The 27,425-nt window shown below is 44.0% G+C and overlaps 1 protein-coding gene across 1 annotated transcript; it reads right to left on the minus strand.

Annotated features, from left to right (window-relative positions):
- rps6kc1 (ribosomal protein S6 kinase polypeptide 1) lies at nt 1-27,159 on the minus strand. The gene is made up of 16 exons (XM_075458987.1): nt 26,988-27,159; nt 24,538-24,573; nt 23,301-23,421; nt 22,964-23,079; nt 22,793-22,886; nt 22,635-22,688; nt 22,098-22,520; nt 17,921-18,045; nt 17,645-17,743; nt 15,980-16,027; nt 15,356-15,488; nt 11,500-13,167; nt 10,730-10,819; nt 4,137-4,219; nt 2,496-2,591; nt 1-1,558 (listed from the first exon to the last, which is right to left on the minus strand). Exons 1-16 carry the CDS (start codon nt 27,087-27,089, stop codon nt 1,457-1,459), a joined length of 3,390 nt encoding a protein of 1,129 aa, XP_075315102.1. The 5' UTR covers nt 27,090-27,159; the 3' UTR covers nt 1-1,456.
- Between the last annotated feature and the right edge of the window lie 266 nt (nt 27,160-27,425).

A 27,425-nucleotide genomic window follows, 5' to 3' on the forward strand; every position in this document is an offset into this window, starting at 1 on the left:
TGATGTCCACAAACTCATCCAGGTATGTTTATTTTTTTTTTCCAGCGTGCGCTGACACGACACAGAGCTGACAAGGTGGGCATTATAGAAATAAGAAAACATCTGGTGTGACAATAAATGTGCATCTGATTAAAAACAGGTGGAATATGAAGCTGGTAATTTAGGTTTTAGTTACCATGTATCATCAGGAGAAAAACTGCAGCATCTACAGCGGAGTGATTATCTAAGTATCGATTAGACAAATGTATCAGACATGTTTAGTCCACAACTCTCAAAAGCCTCACATGATTATACAGGAAGTGATGTATATGGCATATGGCAAGGACTGTAACAATAAAAATGGAAACCAGTCTCTGATGTCACAAAATCAGCTTTAAGATCTGTGTTGCACACAATCAAACAAGAATTTGACTGATATGGTAAGTAGTGATTGGCAAGTTGGACATAATCAAGACTTGACACCTGGTTGGACATCCTTAAAAAGGCATATTTACTTGACACACATTATTCGTTGTTTGATTTTTTGATTTTTTTTCACTGTATTAAATATATTACATTAGTTATAACCCTACATGCACAAAATGTAGAGAATTTCCTCTGAAATTCATAAAAACACCTTCAAACTGTAAAAGGGCTGTTAATAAATACGTACTTGGGGCCTTCTCTTCCTTTTTTTTTTTTTTTCCTTGAATGAAAAACACAAATCTGTCCATACAGAGGCAGAACTTAAGCCACGCCTCTTCACTTGACCCATTTTACAATAGTAATCCGTTAAATAATTTAAATTTTTCCATGACTAATTTTAACAAACACCACCCCAATCTCCTATCTCTAAATATTTTGATCATTCCTGTTGCATAGTGTCCATTTTTGTTATTCTTCACAGGCTTGTTTGAAAAAAAAAAAAAAAAAAAAGTTTTATATTGAAGAAAATTTTAGATACCAGTTCATCAATCAAAGCGACATAGTCCCATGTCAGCTAATCTCAAAGGGCTCCGTGAGGAATGATTCAAGTTTTAGTGGGGAACAAAGTGAGTCACACATGCATCTTAAACCTGCGTCAGTCTGGGTGGATACCTTCATTAATGCAAAGATAACATAGGACACAGAGATGTCACCTGTCAGTAATTCAGAACATTTTGGCTTACAGCTACTAAATGAGGAGTGCAAAAGCAACTGTGTCGTAGCGGAACATCACTCAGGACACACACTTGCTGTAGAAATGATGACACCAAACACTTTTGAAGTGTTCCCTGCACCAAAATATGTTACAAAGTACATGAGGCAAACAAATTGGCGTTTTGTGAAGAAGAGGGAATACTGCTGCTGCTCAAAAGTAGGATAAAATGCAAGCGTATGTGAACTGAATGTCCGTACAAAAGAGGAGAGATTTGTGCAGGAATGCATAATCTGGGTTTACTGTATGTGTACTTCGGGACGGCTGGTTTCCACAGTTCTATTTGGGCCAGTCCACTGTGGCAAAAAAGGGGTGGGATTTGATGTCATCCACTCCTCCCGCGCCGGCCCCAAGTCTCTCCATTGGGTTGTACTGGAGCAGCTGAACGGGGGGGGCAAGACACACACCAAAAAAAGTGGACATTAAAGTATTAGTGTTTCAGAAACAGTACATTTACAGCTAAGAACTAGCAAATGTGAATAATAGCGTAACAGGGCTTGAAACAAATGTCCTATTATATAGTTACTACATAATTAAGATAACCTTATTACTTAGAAGCTGTGACACAGAAACCTTAAAGATCAGGCAGTTGTAAATAGAATTTTTTTTTTTACAGTTTAAGTAAAAAAAAGAGGCAGTATATTAAGTCAACCACACTAATTCTATGTCAGATTTGAGCTACATTAAGCAGAGAGAAATCCAGGCTCACCATATTAATGTACATCTAAAGATTAGCAGTTCTGAGGATTTGCAATTAGCTTTAAGACATCAGCATGGTGCCAGCGCTGTTATTAAGGACATGTCCATCAGGAGTGGCATAGATTTATTTATCGGATCGTAATCTGTCTGAAAAATACATACACTCCAAGTCAGTTAAGGTAGTTATAGTGACTGATTTTTTCATTTTTACAGTGCATTTGGAGATCTCACTGTACAGCAAATTCTGAAGATACAGTTCTTGTATTTGTTGAGCGATTCCAGCTGGTCACATAAACCCAGCACTTATTTTTTTTTTATTTCACACAAACTATTGTTGCAGCTGCAGAAAGCTATTCACTGTCGTGTTACTGCTGTGTCTATATGACAGAGAATATCCAAATATTACAGACACAGAGGAGTCATCTATGAAGTTGTTTGTGGGCGAGTCGGATTTTAAGATGTTTGCCTAAATCCTTGAGCAACTTTACGAGTTCAGAAATAAAGTCACTTAAATCACTGCTGACCAAGTACAGATTCATCTTTCACTAGAAAAAAAAAAGGAATAAATCCTCTATGTGAGGTGGAAAGCCCTGGCTGAGATGAGTGTGTATACTCTCACCTGCTCCAGCAGAGATCTGGCTTCCTCTGAAACAGACTCGGGGATGGTGAGAGCCGTGTGGCGACCGATTCCTGCTGGATGGCAGCGCAGCAGAGACTGTGTGGAGGGAAGGAGGAGTGGAAAGAAGAGAGACAGATAACGATCAGTGTAAAACAAAAGAACATTCTGACCCCAGCAGAGCACAAGTCAATGTTGGAGCATCACAACTGAATAAATAGGAGGAGACCAAAAAAGTCAGAGCACCTGAAAAAACACTGATCGCACAAAAAACAAGGGAATGATGTCACCGCTGTTGCTCTTTCTTGGAACTGTTGTGGGTGTCGGACAGTGAATGTCACAGAAAGAATAAAAACATTGTTTTTTGTGCCTTTGTTCTTCGTTTATGAACGGTACGCTTACTGGAAGCACAACAGTTACTCAGTTGTAAAAAAAAGTGAAAGTGAAATCTGACAAGATCAAAGTGCCGGATCAGCTGAGGAGGCATGAAAGTGAGAATAAAATGAGCAAAATGCTTTTCCGACCCCAGAACATGTCCCTACTCTTGACATAATTGACGGTAAGAGCTGATCTTTGCATGCAGCAACAGTTCATCTACAAAGACAAACTGGAAATGCTGAGTGTGTGCAGCAACAAAAGCCATAAACTGTTTGTGTGTTTGTATTGTGGGACCCCGAGTGTTTTGGTTTTTTTCCCAGCAGTTAGGGCCGTTGCCCGTCTCCCTCTTCTGATACGTGCTGCAGGAGTTCTGGCTGCGTTCCTAGCTGCAGTTAAGACTGCTCCAGGCAAGATCTTATCCTGCAAGGATCAAGAGACACTGTGTGTGGCTGTGTGTGTGTATTCCTGCCAGGGCTGTACAAAGACATAATCATCAAAGGAGACATCTGTGTGCCTGAGCTTTCTTTTCTTTTTCTTTTTTGTATTCAGGTAAGTAGGTGTGTTTAACACAATAACACTAAGCCAACACGCCGACTTAGGTTTGGGCCAAAGAAGGGAAGCGATGACGGCTAATATAAATGTGCCCAGTGGCAATTAGTTTATTTATTCAAATTTATTGGACAATGAAATATTAAAGTGACACTCTGCTCTTGCATAGAGTGTTTTTGTCACTGTGTCTATTTATCCTTTAAAGAGAGCAGCTAGTTATAATAATTAGTGTGTGCACATGTAAGACTCTGTTCTATCATCTGTAAAACTAAAAGCTACGAGAGGCTCCTCTTCTTCCCAGGCTCCTCTTGAAAGGTGGTCCCTCTGATCCCGGACCAGCCGAGTTGCGGCACCTCGAGAGCTGCCCAGGTCTTCACCTTCCATGCTGCTCCAGAAGCCAGCATAGAAGCCCGGGGAGAGCTGACCCAATGGCCCAGCAGATGGAGCTCAGGCTGGGGGAGAAAGTCACACCGACACCCCTGGCACTCCCCGAGAACCAGAGTAAGAGACCACAGCCAAGACGCACCTCACACACAAACGCAAACCCCCCTCCCCGAAACAACAAACTCCACCCACTCAAACACATGGAGACACGCGCAGAATCACACACAATCTGGCACGACCATAAAGAGTGTGAGAGAGTTGAAAGCCAAGACACCTACAGACACCTCACAACACCTTAGCAGCAAAGATCTTTTTTGTACTTTTTTGACTCACCATGCCTGTCAGGAGCTCAAAGAGGATGGCGCCCAAACTCCACCAATCGCATGAGGTTGTCTCCTCACTTATACCTCCCACCTCTGAAACAAGAGAGCAGAGAGAAAAAAGGCTCAATACTGTAACAAGTCAAGAAATGTTTTCTGTGCTTGGGAGAAAAACGGAGAAAAATGAACCAGTAATTAAAGTCAATCAAGGAAATAATCAACTGCCCATCTCAAACTTGCATGGCTCTTGCTCTGAAATCGTATACATTAAACTCTGCTTCCAAATGACATCTTTACTGAATTTATACAATCAATTCAAAATGAGCACAAGAACATGGACACAGTCTCTTACACACACAGCGTGTCTCATAAAAGGCCGATTTGCATAATAAAAAGCAGTTAAATTGAGGAAACCGTCTGTGCTGCAACTTCACGCCATCTGCATGACCTGACCTCAAACACAAGCACACACTCATACAACATACACACACAAGAAATGTAAAGCACGAACACTTGGCAACAAAGATTCAGACACGACGTGTTCGGATTTCTTTACTCGCGTTTATTTTTAGCTCTGCTTATGGCTTCAACTAATGGTTATTGTCATTATCTTTTAATCGACAGACACTTTTTTTTTTTTCATTTAAATAATTAGTAGTTTGGTTTGTCAAGAGCCAGGAAACAGAGGAGGTAAATCCTCAATTCCTTAAGTCCAAACATCAAAGTCATAGAATTTCAATTGTGAAAAATAAATAGATAAATAACTAAAACAGCAACTAAGATTTAGAATCTGAAATGATCCGTGTTAAACTACCGCTGGAGCCTATTCAGAGACACTGCAGTAAAAAGAAGTTTCATGAGGTTTCTGTCTCGTAATTCAGTCCAAATATCACCATATTTACAAGGGTGTAAAGACGGCAAAGCATTCTAAAGTTCAGCATTTAAAAGGAAGTTTGCTCACGTCTCCAATTCTACATCTAAAGTTTACTGCATGGCCGTCTTTTACTAATCTGTGACTTACGACCAGTGCGACAGGCACAGTGATTGAGGGCTACAGACTCCACTGTGGTAAGACACAGAAATTAAGAGTGACATTCGTTTGTAGCAGCTGTATGGTAGCTCCAGTGGGTACCAGATGGCCTCGTGTGCTGCTCAGCTTGCCTCTGCTCTCCAGAGGGAGGGGGGGCCTGGTCACCCAGAGGGCCGGGACCCAGGGTCACGGCCGTCTGTGCCCAGGGACCAGGCTCCTCAGCTGTGGGAGCATATTAGACAAAGACCCTTCATCTCCTGGAGGCTGCTGGGAACTACAGGGCCCTCTGCAGCTCTCTTGCAGCCAAGGTTAGAGAGGGCTATGATAAGACTTGCACGTTTTGTATACACACACATACACTCACAAACACACACACACACACACACACAGCCAACTGAGCAACCAGTCTTCAGGGCTCCCCAGGACCACTGTTTTGACAACCAAGGAGAGAAGATCGTCATTGAACGGACCAGTGATACCTGTGTAGTTATGAGCTGGAGGGAAGATACTGGACACACACACACACGCACGTCTCAGAGCAAGGTCGATGTCATCACAATGGATTAATGTCTAAGGAGCTGCAGGGAGAGTACAGTGGAGCTGGCTACACTTACCGCTCTGTCAGAGCGAGGAAGGGAGCAGGCGAGATAGAGAACAAGAGGATGGGAAGGGAGAATTAACTGCATCCACAGGCCATGGGTCATCCAAAACCCACCGTTACAGTGTGCACATGATGCGTACATTTCCCAATGTGGACATACCTACATGAACCTGGCATTTTCTTTCTTGAGCAGCAGGAAAAAAAACCAGGAGAATTCTAAGAAAGCAAAAGGATACCGAGAGGTGCAGATATAAGAAGACGACAATACAGTATGTTGAACTCGTGGCCTTTTCTCCTTCCCTTTCCCCTCAACAATGCGCCCCCACCCGCTTTGTATCTTAATCACACTCCATCTCCTCTCTCATGGGGGCCATAAGGAACTTTCTCTCTTCTCCTCTTAGACAGACTTCCCTAAAAACTTAACTGATGGCCATTACAGAAAGAGGAAGTAAAGTATGTGCAGGTAGGAAGTAAGGAAGGGAGGTGTTGAAGCACCTTCAACAATGTTATATGATCACATTTACATAAGACTTACAGGCATGAGGATATGAAGAACACACAACAGTATTTGTACAGAAACACAAATGAGGTTTTAAGAGAGTAAAATGTAAAAAAAACAAAAAAAAACAAGCTCAAACAAAATGACAGATAAAACGGGAGGATCAGAATCATGCTTTTAGGGAGTTTGTTCCAAACTGAACCTGCTGCTTCTCCAGGTTTAGTTCAGAGATCGCTGGGAATTTTGTACAATTTTAATATCAGTAAAAACAGTAGTAGATAAGAACTTGACTGACAGCATTATCATTCTGGGTCAAACAGAGGTGTCGCTTGAATTTTGAGACGTATAAGAGCATCATTCAGACTGAGGCTGAACACTGAATGTCGTTTCTCCTCCAGGTACAAGACTTCTAATTCCTAATTCTATTGTGTAACCAAATACAAATTGGTCATATCCAGTAGCTGATTTGTTTAGAGCCTACCTACCCTACCCTGCACCTACTCAGTGCAGATGAGCGGCACAATCAAAACTGGATATATAAAATAAATATATGTGTCTGCAAGATGTGTGAGCCATTTGCGCGTTTGCCAAAATTTGAGTTGGTGTCAAAGCTGTGAGTGTTACTGCCTTGTGAGCTGGGGATACGGCTGTTATGACCAACTAAATTATCTATGCAAAACAATCCTGGAACCAAGCTGTCATGTGTCTTTACTGTGAGGTCAGGGAACAAATAAAGCGGAAGTACTGTCAGTGTAGTGAGTGTAATGTTTTCCTTGAAAGGCCTTTGAAAACAATGAGATGACAGCTCAGATTCAAAAGAGGAACTACACCTTATCTACGATGAGATCACACAGAACCGAGCAGGTAAAAGGATTACAAAAAAAAAAAAAGGAGGATGAAGTCCTCAGTAACTGCCTTGTTACAATCAGAGAGGAAGAAGACCGAATTTCCCTTTTCTTAGGCGATCAAGACAATCAGTTTTGGCCTTGCTTCCTTCTAAACTGAACAATAAACAATTCCTATTTCTGCTTTAAGTAGGTCGTGCTGAAAGAACTCAACAGCTTATTTTTTTTCTTATGAGAGAACAAAACATTAGCCATCTGATGTTTATCAGTAATGACAAAACGGTGAGAAAATAAATGAGCACAAGTGCAGGATAAACAGATTAATACCCTGTCACCATATTTTCCAAGTACACTCCCGTGTTTTTTGGGTGTGAATATGTGAGTTTTAAAAACATGCTGCCCTCCTTCTAACACACACACTCACATATGCACACGTATACACACGAGCACGTTCAGTCACAGCAGGCCCCCTGCTAGGTTTCTGGCAAACAGTCATAAATCTGTCATCAGGAATGAAGCCATTGCAAGAGCTGACCCTGTCTGGATAAACAGCAATACATAACAAGGGCAGGAGAGACACACACACACACACTCACTAACCTCTGCGTCTGTGTGTGTGTGTGTGTGTGTTCACATGTACTTAGCTCTATCTACTGATATATGCATGTACGTAAGCATCGGAAAAAATACAATCAAGCATACTGAGGGATGGTCATTCATTTGTAGTGCTTGGTTTTGACTGAATTCAACGCAAAAATGAGCAGAACGAGAAACGAGAAAAAGAGAGGAAGTTGTCCGCGTTTGAGTCAATACAAGACAAAGTGGACTTTTCACTTCACAGCAGGAGAACACACCCCCTGCTGGTGGCTGATATGAATTATATCTAATAATCCACATGGGACCAAATGTCTTAACGATCAAGACTTTCGCAGCTGGTCTGAGCTCATCTCAGTTTTTTTCTCAGGTCATAAAGGAGCTGCTTTTATCCTCAGCCTTACACACTTGTCACCGTTTTGTTGTAAAGTATTTTCAAAATGTGGCTCGTGGGAGCGGATGGCAAAGTCAACACAACGGTGCAACTTTCTCACTGCATTGCCTTTTCTTGCTCGTTTCATCATTCACAAACATCATGTGTCGGACAGCTTACACTTACACTTGAGCTCGACATTTAAATCACACAGACTTTTATTCCACAAGGATGGAAACTGGTTCAGTTGAGCCGACAGACGCGTTCAACGATTTTCAAAGTTGATCAATCATGTGCAACCTATATAGTTTAATTCTATCAGTTTCACGTCATTCTAAATTAAATCAATTCCAGTTTGTAACAGGTGGTTAGACAAAATTTGAACACTTTAAGACTTTTAAAGCACATTTTGATACACAATTTGATGACGACACCAATTACTCATTGCAGCTTTCATCTTTAAGTAGTGCTGTGGCAACTATCACATGTGAATCATGCTTTTGATCAAAATCCTCCTTCTTTTGTTTTAATTAACCAGTTTTTAAATCAGACGAGTATGTTCAGAGTATTACAGGTTACATCCATCCCACATTTGAGACTCGTGTGAAAAGGTCCCACCGCCCAGGAATAAAACAGCATTCGTTACACAACAATTTGAGCAGCAGACATGTCTCTGCTCAGCATTTAAGCTGCATTATTCATACAACTCCGAGTTTGAGATTTACTCCTTTCACTTGAGGTCATCTACACCAGCCCACTAAAACATATGCCTCATAATGCTTCTATTCCTAGGCATAAGCTTTTAAACACCCCGTTACAAAGAGACTACAAATGAACACTTTGGATATTAAACAGAGCATTTGTTGCTCTCAGATTAATTACAACAGTGAGACTCTATACTTTCTAGACCCAAGGAGGATTTAAATCTGAAGAGGCTGTCCTGGATTGAGAGAGAGGATGAACATGAAAATATAGCTCAATGTAACAGCAAATGAGTGCGAGGACCACTGTGCATGTCTCTGAGTGCGAACATTGCTTTGAATTAGCAGTCATCTATGTTGTCTGTTTATCATGTAGTCTATAGTGCATCCATACCATAAGAGCAATAGCATAACTAGGAAAAACTAAAAACATACTGACAGCAAATGGGTATGCACACATGCTTGTATACAAATGCCCCTGAACGCATGCAGAAGCGCTAAGTAGGAACTCGGTGCTGTAGTCTAACAGCAATTTGTTTTAGGCAGCTTCTAAACAGCATGCCAGAGCTGCCGCAAGTCAGCTGGGAGCAACGCACGGGGTCGTCTCACTACGGACAGACTGCTGCACAACACCACACTCTGCAGGACAGCAGGACAACTACAACAAGATCTAACATCTCAAAACTTAGGAGGTAGTATTAACTGTGTCTGTCTGAGGTATTTAGACACTGCTGAATTTTTTGTTCTTTTTAGCTTTTCACTGCATGCTCAAGTTACAGTCATACAACGGATGTGGGCCATGAAGCAGACTGAGGCTAAACACACCCATCTTGGAAGGGGTTAGAAATGGCCGCTCTTTAATATACAGTCCCCTCTGTTTCAATGGAAAAGGACTGGACATGAACAAATATGCTCAGGTCTTTTGGTTTTTCTTCATTAATCAAATATTAGGTCTTAAGTTAATACAGAGACACAAGTACTCAACCAAAAAAAAAAAAAAGCTAACAATAGTGGTGGGTGATCACAAACCTTTCCAGTAGTAGTCTCCAATGGGCAGAGATATCTTTATCCAAGTTTAGCATAAAAAGACATCGCAAGCTACAGACCAGAGTCGATCAGCAGATATCAACATGACTGAGTTGCACTTGCTGAGACTAAACTGAAGGCAGAAAGCACCATGAGTAAACAACTGAAGGCAGCTGCAGCGCAATTAGGGCCCAACAAAGGAGAATTCAAGAGAGACTTAAGGAGATCTTTGCCTAAAGAGAATTCTCAAAAAAAGCCTTTCAAATGAGTGAATGTGTACATAAATAGCTGCAATTTCAAAATATTTCAAATGCCCTTTTGTTAAATTAAAACTTTCACTTCAACTGTATATAATTTATGTCATTTTAAATCGACATGGAGCCAAAAGTTATGAAAACTATGCCACTGTCTAAATATGTGCAAACCTGTAACCATGGCCGGGTTGAGTTTTTTTAACCTATTCAGGCCAAAGCTTCTGGAAACAAAAATATGCACTTTTATTAAAAACTGCCTCCAGAAAACATCAGGACTTCCTGAAAAACTTTAAACAGTCAAGTTTTTTCAGCCTCTGAAGAAAAAGGAAATAAAAGAAACTAAAGAAATAAAATAAAGGCCCTGCACATATAAAATGTCACAGGTCGAAACAAAAAAATAAAAATAAAAATGGATTTAAAAAAACAAAAAATAAACAAATGCACATGTTTCTCCAGGTCTCTGAACGAATGAATGAATGAATGAACACTATTATCATTAAAGATTTCCATCTAGTTTTTGTTCATAGGAATAGTTTCATATGTGGGAATGAATGAGTTTGGTAGTCATAAGAAAGTAACCTACCTAAGGCCCTAATCCTTGTCTTTCCATATAAACCATCAGAAGTGACAGAAATATTCACACATAAAGGGCTTTTCAAAGAATCAAGTGATAAGAGTCTCACCTGGGGCACAGTACATATTAGCAACGGCCTCTTTGTCACAGGACTCCTCCACATCAACCCAGCTGCAAAAGTACGTGAGCTGAACATGACCTAAAGAGAAAGGAAAAGATAAAACACATTAGTCAGACCTTATTTTTATGCACTGCCTCCCGTAAAAACCCAGTCTGGTGGTACTCAGACAGCCCACTTTTCAAACTATTCACCCACCTTTGGAGCGCTTCCTTCCTCCATTCCTTTCTGCCTCTCTACATCCCTCTGTAAGCTTTTCAAGCAAACAGCCCGAGCGATTACTCCTGTTTAGCCGCTACCCGTTAACGCTATCATTAGAACTAATGGTGTCATTAGGTAGCCGTAGCCATTAGCCTGAGCTAGCCAGACTGATGCACCACACTAGGCTGTTGATGGGCCCTTTAGAACAATAATTACCACCAGGGAGACGAAAACAGCCACTCAGCTAATTAGATGCTTGTTGATAACGAGGTGGAGAGAGATGCTTGTAGGACCACAAAAGAAGAAGTTGAGGGGGAATCTGTGACCTCATGGTAAAACAATTATTTTCCTTCTGGAAGAACCTTCACCCTAAAAGATTAGATTGTGATTGACTGAAAAAGGCGGTTCCTCGGTCCAAACCAAAAAGACTGTTTCTTAACTTTATATGTTGAAAGTTATTTAGCTTTTGGTGAATACAGCCAAAGAAAAAATAAATAAATAAAAAAATAAAAAAAATCACATTTTCATTTTGCCGAAGTTATTGAAAACAGATGTCTAACCTTGGTGATCAAGCAGGATGTTATTGGGGTTCAGGTCTCGACAGATGATGCCCTCTTGGTGCAGAGAATCCAAGGCTGTCACAATCTCTACCGCCCAGCATCGTACAAACTCCTCTGGGATACGAACTTGGGAGGCAGCCAACGACAGTTTGTCCAGTTCTGCAAACAGCCGCGACACTTCTTTATCAAATTCATTGCCTCCTGTGCTACTAATAACTTTTGATGATTCACCATCAAGACGGAATAAACTTTCAACCGCTGCACAGGCCTGAACCCCATTTATGGCTGAGACAGAGCTTGTGCTGTTGTCACTTGGGTTTGAAACCAAGTCTGTATTAACTCTTGTTTCGGGCTCTAGTTTCTCATTATGACAATCGGTATCTGGAATGCCTGTGTCAAGAGGGACATCATTGTTTTGGCTTTCAAGGCGATCAGTCATTTCGTCAGAAGCCTCTTGTCCAAATGCCAAGCTGTCATCCAATGGTGAACTGAAAGGAGATGTAGATGCTACGCTAGTGTCACAGGCTGCAGACGCCGTACAGAAAGATAAAAGCTCCTGCTCCAGTGGTTGCTCCTCTTCTTCCTCAGGCTGATTATGAAGCTGTAAAACATCAGGCTGGATACACTTCTGAGGAGAGGCCGTGACCTCGAGACCCAGACACACTCCTGAATTTTCCAATTCCTCCTGTGAAGAGTCTACAGTCCCGCTCATCACAGGAAGATTGACCAACAGGTCTGGCGGCTGACCTTCATCCTCGACTGCTACTACGTCTTTAAATGAGATGACCGGCACTGATTCGTTCGAGCCTTTATCGCTACAGTCCAACCCCCAAAACTCCAAGCTCTGGCCCCTAACCTCCTGAGCCAGCTCTGGGAGATTGTCAGTGACACTGCAGCTAAAGTCAGATGCAGAAACCAAGGGGCTCCGCTTATGAGAAGACCGCTGCTCTCCTAAGTCGAGGCAGCTCACCTCACTTGCACTGTCTTTGCTGTCAATACGAAAAAACTCCATTGGCGTGTGCTTGGACTGATCTAAAGAGAGAGGAACGGCAGGGGACCGCAGAGGACTAAAGACTTCACTGAGATCTTGTCCATCGCCTTGGCATTGGTCATTGTCATGGGTGTGGTCACTTTTGTCTGACAACTCACTGAAGAAGCCAAGCTCCTGAGAACTGATAGGGGAAGACAGGCTGTCGTTACTGAGCAGTGAGCGGCTACGTGAGGACGTGGTGGTGGTGGTTGCGTTAGGCACGTCCAACGAGAGCATCTCCTGTTCGCTCTGCTCGTCCCCCTCTTCTAGTGCATCTGGTTCTACTTTCTCTTGTTCATACTCATTGCAAAGTGTCAAATAACTGTTGGTGCACTCCTCCTCAGAAATAGCTCCAGACTCAGACTGAGCTCCAATCTGTTCCATGAGGCTGGGAGGGAGGGCACTTTTAAGAGGAGACACAATGAGGTTTTCGCCTTCCTTTTGTGTACCTAATACGGAATCTGATCCAGCAGCGGGCTCCGAATCGCAGCTGGCTGAACCAACATCCAACTGTGGTATGGTGTGTTGAGGAGAGTGCACAGCCGTTGTGTGGCTCTTCTGGATGAAAGGAATGTCAAAGCTCTCCTCGGGACTGGAATTATGAAGGTACTTTCCAATGTGAGACCACAGCTTCCCACCTGAGGATGAAAGAAAAGGAGCATTAACGACACAGAAAAAGGGGGATGCATAACACGGGGGCAAGAGATAAAAGGAGATGAAATGAGGAATTTAGAGAGAAAAATGTGCCATTTTGAGACATTACAGTCCTTCACCAATGAACCAATCCAACCAACAATCAAGGCTGTTTAAATTTCACTTAGTAGGGCAGGAACTGGGTGGCAGTAATATTATTCTAAGGAAAACTTCCCAAATAATCAAAAATGTTCTCCGCATCCTTAACTTGGGCAGTAGAAAGAACTCATATGGTTTATGGCAGGAAGGTGCTGCCCCTCTTCAATCTCACATAAATGAATGCCATCACAGCCTTTTTGGCATTATTTAGCCAAATCTCTAGACTGGTGGACTTTGAGGCGCATCCCAACTAAATGCACGAGAACAGTCAGCACCGTCTGTCATATGCTCCCTGTGAATCTGCACATTTGCAAACTTAGCAGTGAGATGTGTTCACAACTCTTTACAAAGAATTATAGTCCAAAAACAATAATAATTCTTTTAAAATCCATTAGAGAGTTTATGCATGACAGTGTCTGACTACTTGACTGTGCTGGTTATGGACTGGTTCTTTGTAGAGTTGTTGGTTTTTCCGTCAAATGTTTGCAAGGGATTCCTTATGTTTAAGGCTTGTTGCAACCTAAGTGATTAGTTGATATAAAACCGTTAAATACACACGAGACAAGTGTCTTTTTTTTCCTTCCCCTTAGTGGAAATGTGTTGTTTCCATGCATGGCGAGCTGTCACAGCGGTGCGTCCCGTTCCTGTTTTTTGGATTCTCATCAACTTCCTCAGTAAAGCAGTCAAACTAAAAACATCAGTAACATTTTGAGGGTTTAGTGATTGGGCATTAGGGTTGATAATAATAACCACTTGCAACAGGTTTACCATCAGTTACCATGTGATAATGCACAACAGGTATATTGTATACCATGACAAGTCTGGAAGTCAATTCTCGTAACTAAACTGAAAATTAGCTTTTGAAGTTACATCTTGTATCCAATTAAACTTTGGATGAAATAAATTTCTACATTTAATAACAAGGGGAAAAGGTACTGATGTTAATAATAGCTCACCGGGGGAAATAAACTACCAGCTAAAAATTATTTTCAAGTGTAGCACTTTTATGGATCTATAACCATTCCTTTATTTTAACCCGTTAAGACCTAAAAAGTGTTACCCAAGGGTTAGTTCTACTTTAGTAGCAGCTATAAGAAAGTAGCTGCTTAAAGTAGGAGAATGTAATGCCACAGAAAAGTTGGAGCCTTTGTGTTCCTGTGCAGAAACCCACTTGATATATTAGTATGAAGACGAAAAATAATCAGAAATCTCTTGACGCTGTCTTACAGACGCGCATCTCATTTTATTTGTATATGAAAAAACTGCATCTCAAACATTTGGCTGCACAAGCAAACACACACACGCGCACACACAGCTGTAGTGTGAGCCATTGGACGCCAGCATCTGTTCATGTGTGATGAGAATGAATAGGGAGTTCACAGTGATGATAATGATAGTGGGGCACTTGATGGCTTAGAAAGTAAAACCATCCACATGTTGTTTGTCCAATGTCACTCAGGTCACTGCCTCCCTTTGCGTGCCTGTCTATCCTCATTCAGAACATCAGCTGCTTCCATGTTAAAATAAACTGCACATTACAGAGGAAACAGGAGAAGTCCTGGATTTACTGGGATGTAACCACTGTGCACAGTTTTTGATTGGACAGGCATTAGATTAACTTTATTAAATCATGTTGAACAGCTCCATATGATATTCAGTACTGTCCACTAATATTAGACAGGGGGGTTATGGAGTACACCAGATTGAAAAGGTTGCAGGGCATTAAAAAATATGGCTGCCTTTCACTGTACGCAGTCACCCACACACACGGCCTACAGACACATCCTAGAGTGAGTGGGATGTAAGGAGGCCCAGGTGTTGGCATAGCTAATGAAGCATGGCACCACCTGGTATTCAGAATAACGACCTGTGACACACACCCATCTCTATCAAACATCTGTCTGCAACAAGGGCACGGAGAGAGTGGGGGGTTCAGACAAAGAAGGATCAGGTGAAGGCGGTGAAAGGACAGGTGGAGGCTAAGAAGACAAAAGAGGGAAGATTAAACAGATGAGCAGGATACGTGTCTCTTACCCTCAGCATATTGCAGCAGAAGGAAAATTGTGTCTTCAGAGACAATAAACTTTCTCAGCTGCACCATATGGGGAACCGAGTGAAGCATGATGGTCTTCTTAGCCCGCCCACAGTCACTGCTTTTCCTCAGACCCTGTAAGAAGCAAAACAGGAGAGAAAGAGGTAAGTCGTTTAAGTTAATATTTAATATTCAAGAAGGAGGGCATGGATAGGTGGAAGACTGTGTGAAGGATGAGGAAAAGAGTGCAGCAGAGGAGAAACCTTCCATTAACAGAGTGCCAGCCATACCATGTGGCAGCCCAAAGTCACTGGACTCATCAAGCTACAAACAGCGCATGACTCTAAAAGGAGCCACACAAATCTATCAGCGCTACAAGTAAAGTTCACGTTCCGTGCAAGAGTTGTTGGGTTATGCATGTATGTGTGTGTGTAGTCATTTGTGCCTGCGCAGTATGTTGGCATCTGGCACACGTCTCACACCTGAGAGCAGAGGAGCTGACAGAGACAGGCCCATTAGAATCAATTACACCGGTCACACACAGGGGCTTCTGGCACACTTCACACTTACAGTCAGGACGATGAGGAGTCAGGGCAAACACACACGTATACACAAATGACACTTACTTTCAGGATGAACGTCTCCTGTGTTCTCTTGTCCATGACCAGAAGAACCTGCGACGGGAGAGCGCCATTAATTGCTGGGTATGAACAGACATATGCAGTCTAAGATGATGTAGCTGTTGTGCCCTCGAGGGGAGTGTTTTTCACCGACTAGATCGGGTCACAAATACGGGTCACTGCAAGATAAATGTACGTCCCTAAATTTCAACCAGAAAAAAACTGCCACTACAAAGCTGGACCCTGCTGTGTTGAGGAAACTAAGTCCTTCTCATATAAAAGTAGACCAAAATGAGCCGTTAGAGCACTTAATTAGTAACAACACTGGGACATTTTATAGATTCAAAAACAGAAAAATAACTCAGAGGAACTATCAAAAAGCAGTAATTGGAATTCATAAAAGAATAACAATTGCTCACGTTTCTGTTTAAATGAGATGCACATCTTTTTTCCCCCCATTTTTGAGCATATGCGCTCCTTGAAAAATGTCACCACAGAGCAAAGCAATGTATCATAACAGACAGTAATGGTTATCAGTCTCCTCTCTAAATCATCCACAACCACCAAAATCTAAAAACGCAGCTCCTGCCATCGCTCATTTCACTTTCCTGCGCTTTTTCTTCCAAATATCTTCATTCCCTTCGCTCATCGGCCCTCCTTTTCTCTCTGACATCTCCATTGCTCTTGTGCTCCCTCACGTTCTCGGGGGAGAGCTTGAGCATATGTGTGTGACCCGGTGTGTGTTTGTGTGCAGTGCGCTGCGTGTATGGCGGGTGCGACCCTGACTGGGACCAAACAGGTGCAGGCTAAATGGATATGAATGGAGCTGTGAGTAAACAGAGTGGCAGTGCTAGCCAGGGTGCTAATATAATTAAGAAACAAACATCAGGGAAAGGGGGGAAGTGGGGAGGAGGGGTGGGGTGGTGGGGGTGGCGGGGCAGTAGGGTGAGGAGCTCTCTCCATCTGTCCCCTCTGTCCTCATTTAAAGTGAAAGGAGGAAGTGGGAGGAGGGAAAATGGAAAGAAAAAGCCAGACTTTAATGGATCCCCCCCCCCCCGTATGCTTGAGTAGCCTCTGAAACATTGTGTATTTTGGGCCCACCTCTGCGCAGTAACACATGTTGGTATTGTGTCAACATTTTCCTTACGGTTTTGTGTGTGTGTGTGTAGGATGAGCATCATAGATTCAATGTTGTGTGTCATTCTCTGAGCTGCCTGCCAAGTCATTTCATGGCTGAGTGGTGAAGTTGCTTCACCGGCAGCTGGTTGAGAGGACCAGCAACCTAAACTGACCTTGTGGTAGTCATAACTGATGCTAAACATACTCACACTCAGCCCTTGCCATACATCTAGTAAATCCATTAGGTTTTATCGCCGCAGATAAATGAGCTTGTAGAATAAGGAAAGGGCACGAGGAGGAGAAATTTGAAATGCATACAGTACACATTTTTGGTCGGGGTTATGCTTAAATAATATGTGCGTTAGCTCGACCTGAGTGTCACCATTTGGAGAAATGTCTGACATTACACCACTCAGAGTGAAATCTTTCTTTTCAACACAGACCAATTTATCTCCTATATAGATTCCCTCGACTTAATAAGACATGAAACACTCATCAAACATTAAAATGGAGACCAAAATTGGTTGCAAGATGACTAAATAGTCAACTTACCTTATCTATGACTCCTAACACCCTGTAAGCTATAAGCTCATCAGACGGACTCTGCTGCCCTCCTCTGCTGGAGGAAGAGCAGCACTGAGCTCCAAAAGCCTTGGGAACAAAATAAATAAATAATGACAAATAAAAATTGGAACGAAACTTAAAACTCAACAAATAGACGCTAATGATGTCTTGCAATATTTTACTGAAGCAAATGTTATGAAAAACAGCGAGTAAATGAAGAACATTTGAATAATACTAACTCCCTGACATTTGGCTTCCACTCACCACCGTCTGTGTTGATCCTTGACCCATGTTGCTTCTCAGATGCTGACTGGATATCTGCTCTGCACGCATCAGATATTCAGCAGTCTTCCTCTTCACTGCCTCTCGTCGCGTGGCACTTGGCTCACCTGAAAAGGGAGAGTGAGTTCTCTGATTTGTCAAAAAGAAATAGATAAAATAAAATTCTATATAGGGACCCCCCCCCCCAAAAAAAATCAGTTCACACATTGACAGCCACAGAAACTTACCAGCAAACAATTAATGTTTAACTGGTTGCAATGGGCTTATATTTGCTATAAGACAACCTAACGGTACTTTGTTTCCTTCCTCTATTTTTATTATCTGGTACATTGGTTTTCACCTCCAAAAGTATTAGTACAACACTTTATTTTCAGTTCAAGTTTTTTTTTTTTTTTTTTTTTACATTAACAGAATATGTTTAAAGCCATATAGTCTGGTGCATAAAGGGGGACATTCCCAGCGAGACACTGCCACACCAAAATGTAAAAAAACTCTACAGGAATGGCAACAGGAAACTGGCCAAGCTATTGACACAGGTTTCCATTTCCCCAGATATTAGTTCATCCATCCATCCATCCATAATCTTCCGCTGGTCCGGGGATCGGGTCGCGGGGGCAGCAGCTTGAGCAAAGAGACCCAGACGTCCCTGTCCCCGGCCACTTCCTCCAGCTCTTCTGGGGGGACCCCGAGGCGTTCCCAGGCCAGCCGAGAGACATAGTCTCTCCAACGTGTCCTGGGTCTTCCCCGGGGCCTCCTCCCAGTGGGACGGGCCCGGAACACCTCACCGGGGAGGCGTCCAGGAGGCATTCTCACCAGATGCCCGAGCCACCTCATCTGACTCCTCTCGATGCGGAGGAGCAGCGGTTCTACTCCGAGCCCCTCATAGATGACCGAGCTTCTCACCCTATCTCTAAGGGAGAGCCCAGACACCCTGCGGAGGAAACTCATTTCGGCCGCTTGTATTCGCGATCTCGTTCTTTCGGTCACTACCCACAGCTCGTGACCATAGGTGAGGGTAGGAACATAGATTGACCGGTAAATCGAGCGCTTCGCCTTCTGGCTCAGCTCCTTCTTCACCACGACGGGCCGGTGCAGAGCCATCATCACTGCAGACGCCGCACCAATCCGTCTGTCAATCTCCTGCTCCATTCGTCCCTCACTCGTGAACAAGACCCCGAGATACTTGAACTCCTCCACTTGGGGAAGGATCTCATTCCCGACCCGGAGAGGGCATTCCACCCTTTTCCGGCCGAAGACCATGGTCTCAGATTTGGAGGTGCTGATGGTCATCCCAGCCGCTTCACACTCGGCTGCGAACCGCTCCAGTGATAGCTGGAGGTCACGGCCTGACGACGCCAACAGAACCAAATCGTCCGCAAAAAGCAGAGACCCGATTCTGAGGTCGCCAAACCGGACCCCCTCAACGCCCTGGCTGCGCCTAGAAATTCTGTCCATAAAAATTATGAACAGAATCGGTAACAAAGGGCAGCCCTGACGGAGTCCAACCCTCACAGGAAACATGTCCGACTTACTGCCGGCAATGCAGACCAAACTCTGACACCGGTCATACAGGGACCGAACAGCCTGTATCAAAGAGTCCGGCACTCCAAACTCCCGGAGCACCCCCCACAAGATTCCCCGAGGGACACGGTCGAACGCCTTCTCCAAGTCCACAAAACACATGTAGACCGGTTGGGCGAACTCCCATGCACCCTCCAGGATCCTGCGGAGGGTATAGAGCTGGTCCACTGTTCCACGGCCAGGACGAAAACCACACTGCACCTCCTGAATCCGAGATTTGACTATCCGGCGGATCCTCCTCTCCAGTACCCCCGAAAAGACCTTACCAGGGAGGCTGAGGAGTGTGATCCCCCTATAGTTGGAACACACCCTCCGGTCCCCCTTTTTAAAAAGGGGGACCACCACCCCGATCTGCCAGTCCAGAGGCACTGCCCCCGATGTCCACGCGATGCTGCAGAGGCGTGTCAACCAAGACAGCCCCACAACATCCAGAGCCTTGAGGAACTCAGGACGGACCTCATCAGGACGGAGTTTTTTGACCACCTCGGCAACCTCAGCCCCAGAAATGGGAGGCCCCACGTCCGAGCTCCCCAACTCTGCTTCCTCATCGGAAGGCGTGTCGGTAGGATTGAGGAGGCCCTCACGACGTCCCTAGTTGAAATCAGCAGAGCCCTGCCCTCACCATACACGGTGTTGACGGTGCACCGCTTCCCCCCCCTGAGCCGCCGGATGGTGGACCAGAATCTCCTCGAGGCCGTCCGGAAATCGTTCTCCATGGCCTCCCCGAACTCCTCCCAAGCCCGAGTTTTTGCCTCAGCAACCGCCGAGGCTGCGTTCCGCTTGGCCTGTCGGTACCCATCAGCTGCTTCCAGAGTCCCACTGGCCAAAAAGGCCCGATAGGACTCCTTCTTCAGCTTGACGGCCCCCCTCACCACTGGTGTCCACCAGCGGGTTCGAGGATTGCCGCCACGACAGGCACCGACCACCTTGCGGCCACAGCTCCGGTCGGCCGCCTCAACAATGGAGGCACGGAACATGGCCCATTCGGGCTCAATGTCCCCCACCTCCCCCGGGACATGGTTGAAGCTCTGCCGGAGGTGGGAGTTGAAACTCCTCCTTACAGGGGATTCCGCCAGCCATTCCCAGCAGACCCTCACAATACGTTTGGGCCTGCCAGGTCTGACCGGCTTCCTCCCCCACCAGCGGAGCCAACTCACCACCAGGTGGTGATCAGTTGACAGCTCCGCCCCTCTCTTCAACCGAGTGTCCAGAACATACGGCCGCAAGTCCGATGATACGACTACAAAGTCGATCATCGAGCTGCGGCCTAGGGTGTCCTGGTGCCAAGTGCACATATGGACACCCTTATGCTTGAACATGGTGTTCGTTATGGACAATCCGTGACGAGCATAGAAGTCCAACAACAAAACACCACTCTGATTCAGATCGGGGGGGCCGTTCCTCCCAATCACGCCCCTCCAGGTCTCACTGTCATTGCCCACGTGAGCATTGAAGTCCCCCAGCAGGACGAGGGAGTCTCCCGGAGGAGCACTCTCTAGTGCCTCCTCCAGGGACTCCAAAAAGGGTGGGTACTCTGAACTGCCGTTCGGTGCATAAGCACAAACAACAGTCAGGACCTGTCCCCCCACCCTAAGGCGGAGGGAGGCTACCCTCTCGTCTACCAGGGTGAACCCCAATGTACAGGCGCACAGCCGGGGGGCGATAAGTATGCCCACACCTGCTCTACGCCTCTCACCGCGGGCAACTCCAGAGTGGAAGAGAGTCCAACCCCTCTCGAGGAGGCTGGTTCTGGAGCCCAAGCCATGCGTCGAGGTGAGTCCGACTATATCTAGCCGGAACCGCTCAGCCTCGCACACCAGCTCAGGCTCCTTCCCCAGCAGAGAGGTGACGTTCCACGTCCCAAGAGCCAGCTTCAGTAGCCGAGGATCAGACCGCCAAGGTCCCTGCCTTCGGCTGCCGCCCAGCTCACATTGCACCCGACCCCCATGGCCCCTCCCACGGGTGGTGAGCCTGTAGGAAGGGGGACCCGTGTCGTTTCTTCGGGCTGTGCCCGACCGAGCCCCACGGGCACAGACCCGGCCACCAGGCGCTCGCCGACGGGCCCCACCCCTGGGCCTGGCTCCAGGGGGGGGCCCCGGTGACCCGCGTCCGGGCAAGGGAACACGGCATCCAAAAGTATCACCCATCATAGGGGTCTTGTGAGCTGTTCTTTGTCTGGTCCCTCATCTAGGATCTGTTTGCCATGGGTGACCCTACCAGGGGCTTAAAGCCCCAGACAACATAGCTCCCAGACTCATTGGGGCACGCAAACCCCCCCACCACGGTAAGGTGACAGCTCAAGGGGGAGGATATTAGTTCAATCCAGCATTTAAGGGATCCACTGAAACCAGCCTGATTCACGTAGACCCACAGGATCCAAAAAAATCCCAGCGCAAGAGACCACAGGTTACCCCAGCTGTCTGTCTATGTCTATGTCCTGTCAGGCCAAAGCTGCATTTTGAGGGGCATAGAATAGAATAGAATAGAATAGTGAATAAAATAGTGAATTCATATATTCATGCATCTACACAATAAAAAAAAAAAAAGTAATCAAAGGTCATTCATCAAATTTTCTGACCTTGCACTCCTTGCAGAAGCAAGTCGACCCCACTGCGGTAGTAAGAAAAAGCTGCCTGGTAGTCCTTTTCTTTTTCCTTTTGGACAGCAAAACAGATGAGCTCACTGGCTTTGTCAAGGTAGTCCGACTTTAAGTCTTTAGTGTTGCCAACACTTCCTCGGTTCAGACTGCCAGAAAAGATTGGCGTTCGACCTGGCCAGCTGACCTCTGGGTTAGGAGCTGAAGCGGCAGGGACAGGGGCAGGTGATGGGGTGCGGCGTTCATGCAAGGAGGGCAAGCGGGGGCTGCAGCTACTACTGATGTTAGTGGCTCCCCCTTGTGGCTGGTTTGGGGAGGTGCGACCTGAGGCCATGCCATCATCCAACCCGGCCAATGAGTCTGTATCTACTGCGAGAGAGGTCAGGTCGCTGTCACTGGACGGGCCTGGAAAGGACAAGATTTACATGAAACACGTTAAGTCTTTGTGTCACTAAAATATGAAATCTAATTTGGCTCAAATGCACAAGTGTGTTAGTTTGACACATAGGCAAACTTTACCTCCATACTCAGACGTGAGAGTCAAATCCTCTGCACCACTGATGTCTCTTTGAACTGAAAAACACATTTACACATCTCTAAGCAAGACTGAGATAGTAACCGTTATACATTAAGAGGAGGACGGATTTGGGGGAAAGACTAATTTTATGAAAACGTACCATCAGAACTACAGTCTGATAAACTATCGGCAAGGAAGTCAGAAAAAGGCTCAGCTGGTCCAATGAGCTCTGAGCCGTCGTGGACCTCGCCTCCCTGGATGAAAAAAAAGAATGCAGCCAATATTCTGTCTGGGATAACACACGCGCCTCTGCATGAGTGAGACTGATTACCTTGAAAAAATCTTGGATGTGCTGACTATTGTATAGAGCTGGGATATTTGCAGAGAACTGTAGGAGATCCTCAGAACACTGTCTTCTTTCCTCAATCACTGTGTCGTCAAATCGACCTATGAGGACATACATGGACACAAGGCACATATACATGTCATACTTCCAAAGGCTAAGTAACAACTGTGTCTGCTTATAGAACAATATCACCAATCTGCCTCAATGGGACAGAGCAGTAGGAGAACACTATCTCCAGTGCAAGCCTAAAAAACAGAAAAGCCTTTTGGTCTTATCTGGGCAAATGTGTGTCAGAAGTGGAAGAAGAGGGGTTGCTTCTTACCAAAGACTTTGGCCTTAGCAAAGGGAGGAAACAGCTCGGACTGGCTACATACATTCTTGTGCAGCTGCCAGAGATTGTGATGCAGCTTCCGGAAATCACTGTATCTCTTCCATACTGTTATCTACAGAGGGGGAAAGAGAGGACACGCATGGAGACAGAGAGGGAGCTCACTGATGAGAGCAGTCGAGGAATAAATCAATTTGAGTTAAAGATATCGAGTATCAGTTTTGTTTAACCAACACTGCCTGAAGAAGTAGCTGATTTGATACTCAGAGTTGGATGTAATCAACTAATCACTTTGATTTTAAGATTTTTTTCTAATCATTCAAATATCTGTTTTACATAACATTTCAGCAATGGCACCCTGTGGCTTTAAAATACCATAAATTTAACGGCCCGACTTTCACCATGCCGATGAAAGGATCAACAGAATTCATCCAAGAAGTTCAAATCCTCATCTCACTCTCATGATATGCAATAAAACCTCAAATACAAGCCAGAAAATGCTCACACAAGTTACTTACAGCCAAACATAATGTCCTAATGTTAGGATGCAAGTCCGGCTTGCTAAAATCCTAAATTGCCAGCATGTTTGAGGGAAACTAGAAATAACACCGCTCCCAAACAAAGTCACTACTTAGAAATGGAAGTATGTGCGTTTCTGGGCAAAAGTCTTTCGCTCGGTCTCTCAGACACACATGCAGTAATTGACATCACGCCTATTGCATTAGCTCTGGGTACGGGCTGGACTGCATTCCTCAGGCTGCTTTAAATGCACAGAATCATGAATGTGTGTATTTTAGTGCATATTAGCAGATACTTAATGAGACAACAGGGTGGGCGCATGTTCTATAAAACTGTTAAAACTGGGTAAAAAAAAATAGGTTATTTTGGGGTAAACAAATTTGCTGTATAAACAACAACGACGACGACACAGAGATTCGTCATTTTTTGCAAGACCGCCCTGAACAATTCATCTGTGGACAATGTTTAATCTCACAGCTGACAAGTTTGGAGTATTCTGAAAAATGAAGGAATGAATTTGTGCAATTTCCCATGAACTGGCCTAATTCTTTGCTTTTTGTGAACTACATTTTAAAAATCATTTCACCAAACCTCTGTGACACAGTATTTCAAGAAAGTTGCCCTCTATTTACTCACTCGCTGAAGGTTAAAAAGCACTGCAGACTTGCAAAGTTACATTTAAAAAAATAAAAACTATGGCTGTAAGTCTTACCTCTTGCACATATTCTGGGTTCTTTCTGGAGATTATCTGTGAGGAAGAGGGAGAACAGATCTCAAAGATTTAGAAACTCTATAGAAGTGTCTCTTGCTTTTCACTGCAACGACTTTCTTGTGAGGCAGTCACAAGCGTGAGCAGGGGGGACACAGCACTGACTGTCACAATGACTGCATTATAAAGCAAATGACCAAAGTCTTGAGTGTTAGAACGGGACATCACCAATAGTCATGATATGTAGGATGTCAGCCAATCGGAGACAAAGAAACGCAGCTCTCCTTGTGGTCCCTAAACTTGCTGTTGACTTGACGTCTGACAGAATTAATAATTAGATTTCTTTCATTGTTAGGCCACATCAGTACTCAGTGTGTTGCTTTGTGGGGTTTTCTTCATAACTTGCAATATTTTCTAAGAGACTTCGTGATCAATCAAGTCAATCAAACTGGAACAAGATGTAAAGAAACAATACACATATGTTAAAGGGGCACAGAAAGACACAAAATACAGTTCGGTCCAGAGTCAGCACAACAAAGCAGGATTAGTGAGACAACTTCAGGTTTAAAGGTAGGGTAGGAGATCCTGGATTTTGAGTCCTGCGAAGCTGCATTTTGAAAATACACAGGTAAAAAGTCCCAACCCTTTTCTTCACTTTTCCCCCGAAGGCACGCCTCTAGAGTACATGAACGCGCACGAGCACGAAGGTGCACGAGCGCTGTTCTGACAGCAAGCATCGATCGTTGCTGTATTTAGTATTTAGTTTATGCTAACTATACGTTTAATAATGCTAGGTGCTAGCCAAGCTGGCTCTAGTTTAGCTTCCTGCCAAGCTTCTGGACGTTCACGGAGCAGGGTACGCGCACAGGGAGAAGGAGTGGGAGGGGGAGCAGATTGCAGTTTGATAGACGGCATCAGTATCCAATCATTGTGAACGGACCGTTCACAATGATTGGATACTGTTTTTCCTAGATTGTACGTTCTAGAGGCCACTAAAACTTTTCATATTTGTGTCAAAACTTTTAATTAATTGGTTGCAATGGGGGTGTGAAGAGTATTTCAAGCAATATGTAAAAAAATGTTCCAGAAAAAGATCCCCTACCCCGCCTTTAACTCTGGGTTTTCAGTTTCAAAAAGGTGGTTCACGTCATACTGGCTAGTTATTACCATGGTAATGAAGGCTGTAAATTTTAACTTGTTTCCAGAGTAGATTAGGTCTGAGATAGAAGATAAACACGTGTAAAAGCACCACCCCCTACAATTCTCTTGGGAAAAATTTAAAGAAAAACAACTGCGACTGATTTAAGGACAAAAGCTCTATACTTAGTGATTTAAAATTATATAACATCAGTGCTGTCACATCAAGTAATGTTTATCATTTTTCAATCACATTTCCTCGCAAAATCTTAATATAAAACCTAAAATTTATGTGAAATTTTCTGTCTCTCCAAAATGCCTTGTACTATGTCTACACACTTATTCTCTAAAAAGATCCAGCTTTATTCTGTGTGGAAGTCATAAGAAATAAAGTCACATTAAATGACACTAGGTTGCTGTTGAAATTAAAAGGCTAAAACTGTCTGACATGCCACAAGACTACTCCTACAACACATTAACTTATACAACTACCATCACAGTCTTATCTACTTGCGCCTGTATGTTCTGCATTTTTTAACAGCTTTCCTTTCTGACCTGGGCTGCAGCTACTGTGCTACTTTCAGCCTGGATTGTAGTTTCATATTCCTCTTGTTTTTAAGAATTATTCTTTTTTTAAAGAAACATATGCAGCTCCAGGTCAGTGTCACCTTTCACAACCCCTTTTAAATCAACGCTCTCATTGTCAGAGGAAAACCTGGGTTGACTTACTCATTTGATAACAAACTAATGGCACCACAATGTCACTGTAAACTTGATTTTCACGCTTATCTAAGTCATTTAATCAAAAGACACCTTGTGTATATGAAACCTGCCTTCTGGTGTGAACCCCCAGGTTTTACTTCTTGGTAGGGTTGGTGTAGAGCCCAAAGGTGAGAGCCTCAGGGCCTTATTTGCTTACAATCAAGCTATGATCCCAGGCATTTCAATGAGAAACGTTTATCAATGCAAAAACATTTTCGACAACATGAACCAGCTGTCCTCATTATTTGTTTATGCTATTTATCTATGTGACATCACATTAGCATGTTGTCCAACAGTCTGCTTAATAATGCTGACTATAATAAAAAACACACAAAAGACAAAGATATAACCCATACTTTAAGACACAGCCAAGTCTGAACATTCCTACCAGCGGCGTTTATTTAAGATACTGTCACTGACAGACCATCACCGAGAGGTTTAACAATCTCCATCTTCAGCACATTAGCTTAGCTAGCACAGCTCAAGCTAGACAGCTAACTAACAACAATTAGCTTTAGCCTAGCTGTCAGAGCACCTAGCCTCCATTTACTTACTCTTGCGGTGACTTTGTAGACAGTATAGCCTTTCTGATGCTTTTTAGGATCTGTCACAGTATAAAATCGAGCGAATTCTCCTCTGTCACGCTGTGATATCATTCTGATAGTGACAACATTGCCGAAGCTACCAGCCGGCTAGCCGTACACATTCATTCTCTGATTTGCAGTCAGTGCCAGCCAAGTTGACCAGGCTGAGTTGGAGCGCCTCCTTGAGGATGGACAGTGGAACTGCGTATGTTTCTGTGACTGGATGATGCTTCAGATTGGGATAACACCAATTTTTTGTGTATCAGTTAAGTATATGTATATGTACTGTATATATATTCGTTTTATTAGGTGGATGATTTCATTACTCCTATAAAAGCCAACATTTAAATGTTCAGTGAACACAATGAATAGAATAAATGTACACAAACAGAAGAGCAGATGTGTTTG

This window comes from Odontesthes bonariensis, chromosome 24 (assembly GCF_027942865.1).
Source record: "Odontesthes bonariensis isolate fOdoBon6 chromosome 24, fOdoBon6.hap1, whole genome shotgun sequence".
In the NCBI taxonomy this organism is placed as follows: domain Eukaryota; kingdom Metazoa; phylum Chordata; class Actinopteri; order Atheriniformes; family Atherinopsidae; genus Odontesthes; species Odontesthes bonariensis.

Excerpts from the sequence above, each read along its gene's own strand:
- rps6kc1 (XM_075458987.1), bottom strand. The coding sequence starts at position 27,089 with ATGATATCACAGCGTGACAGAGGAGAATTCGCTCGATTTTATACTGTG. Across the intron at positions 13,168-15,355 it reads TCTGCTGCAATATGCTGAGG|GTGGGAAGCTGTGGTCTCAC; the intron begins GTAAGAGACACG and ends TTTCATCCTCAG. Across the intron at positions 2,592-4,136 it reads TTGAGCTCCTGACAGGCATG|TCTCTGCTGCGCTGCCATCC; the intron begins GTGAGTCAAAAA and ends CCCTCCACACAG.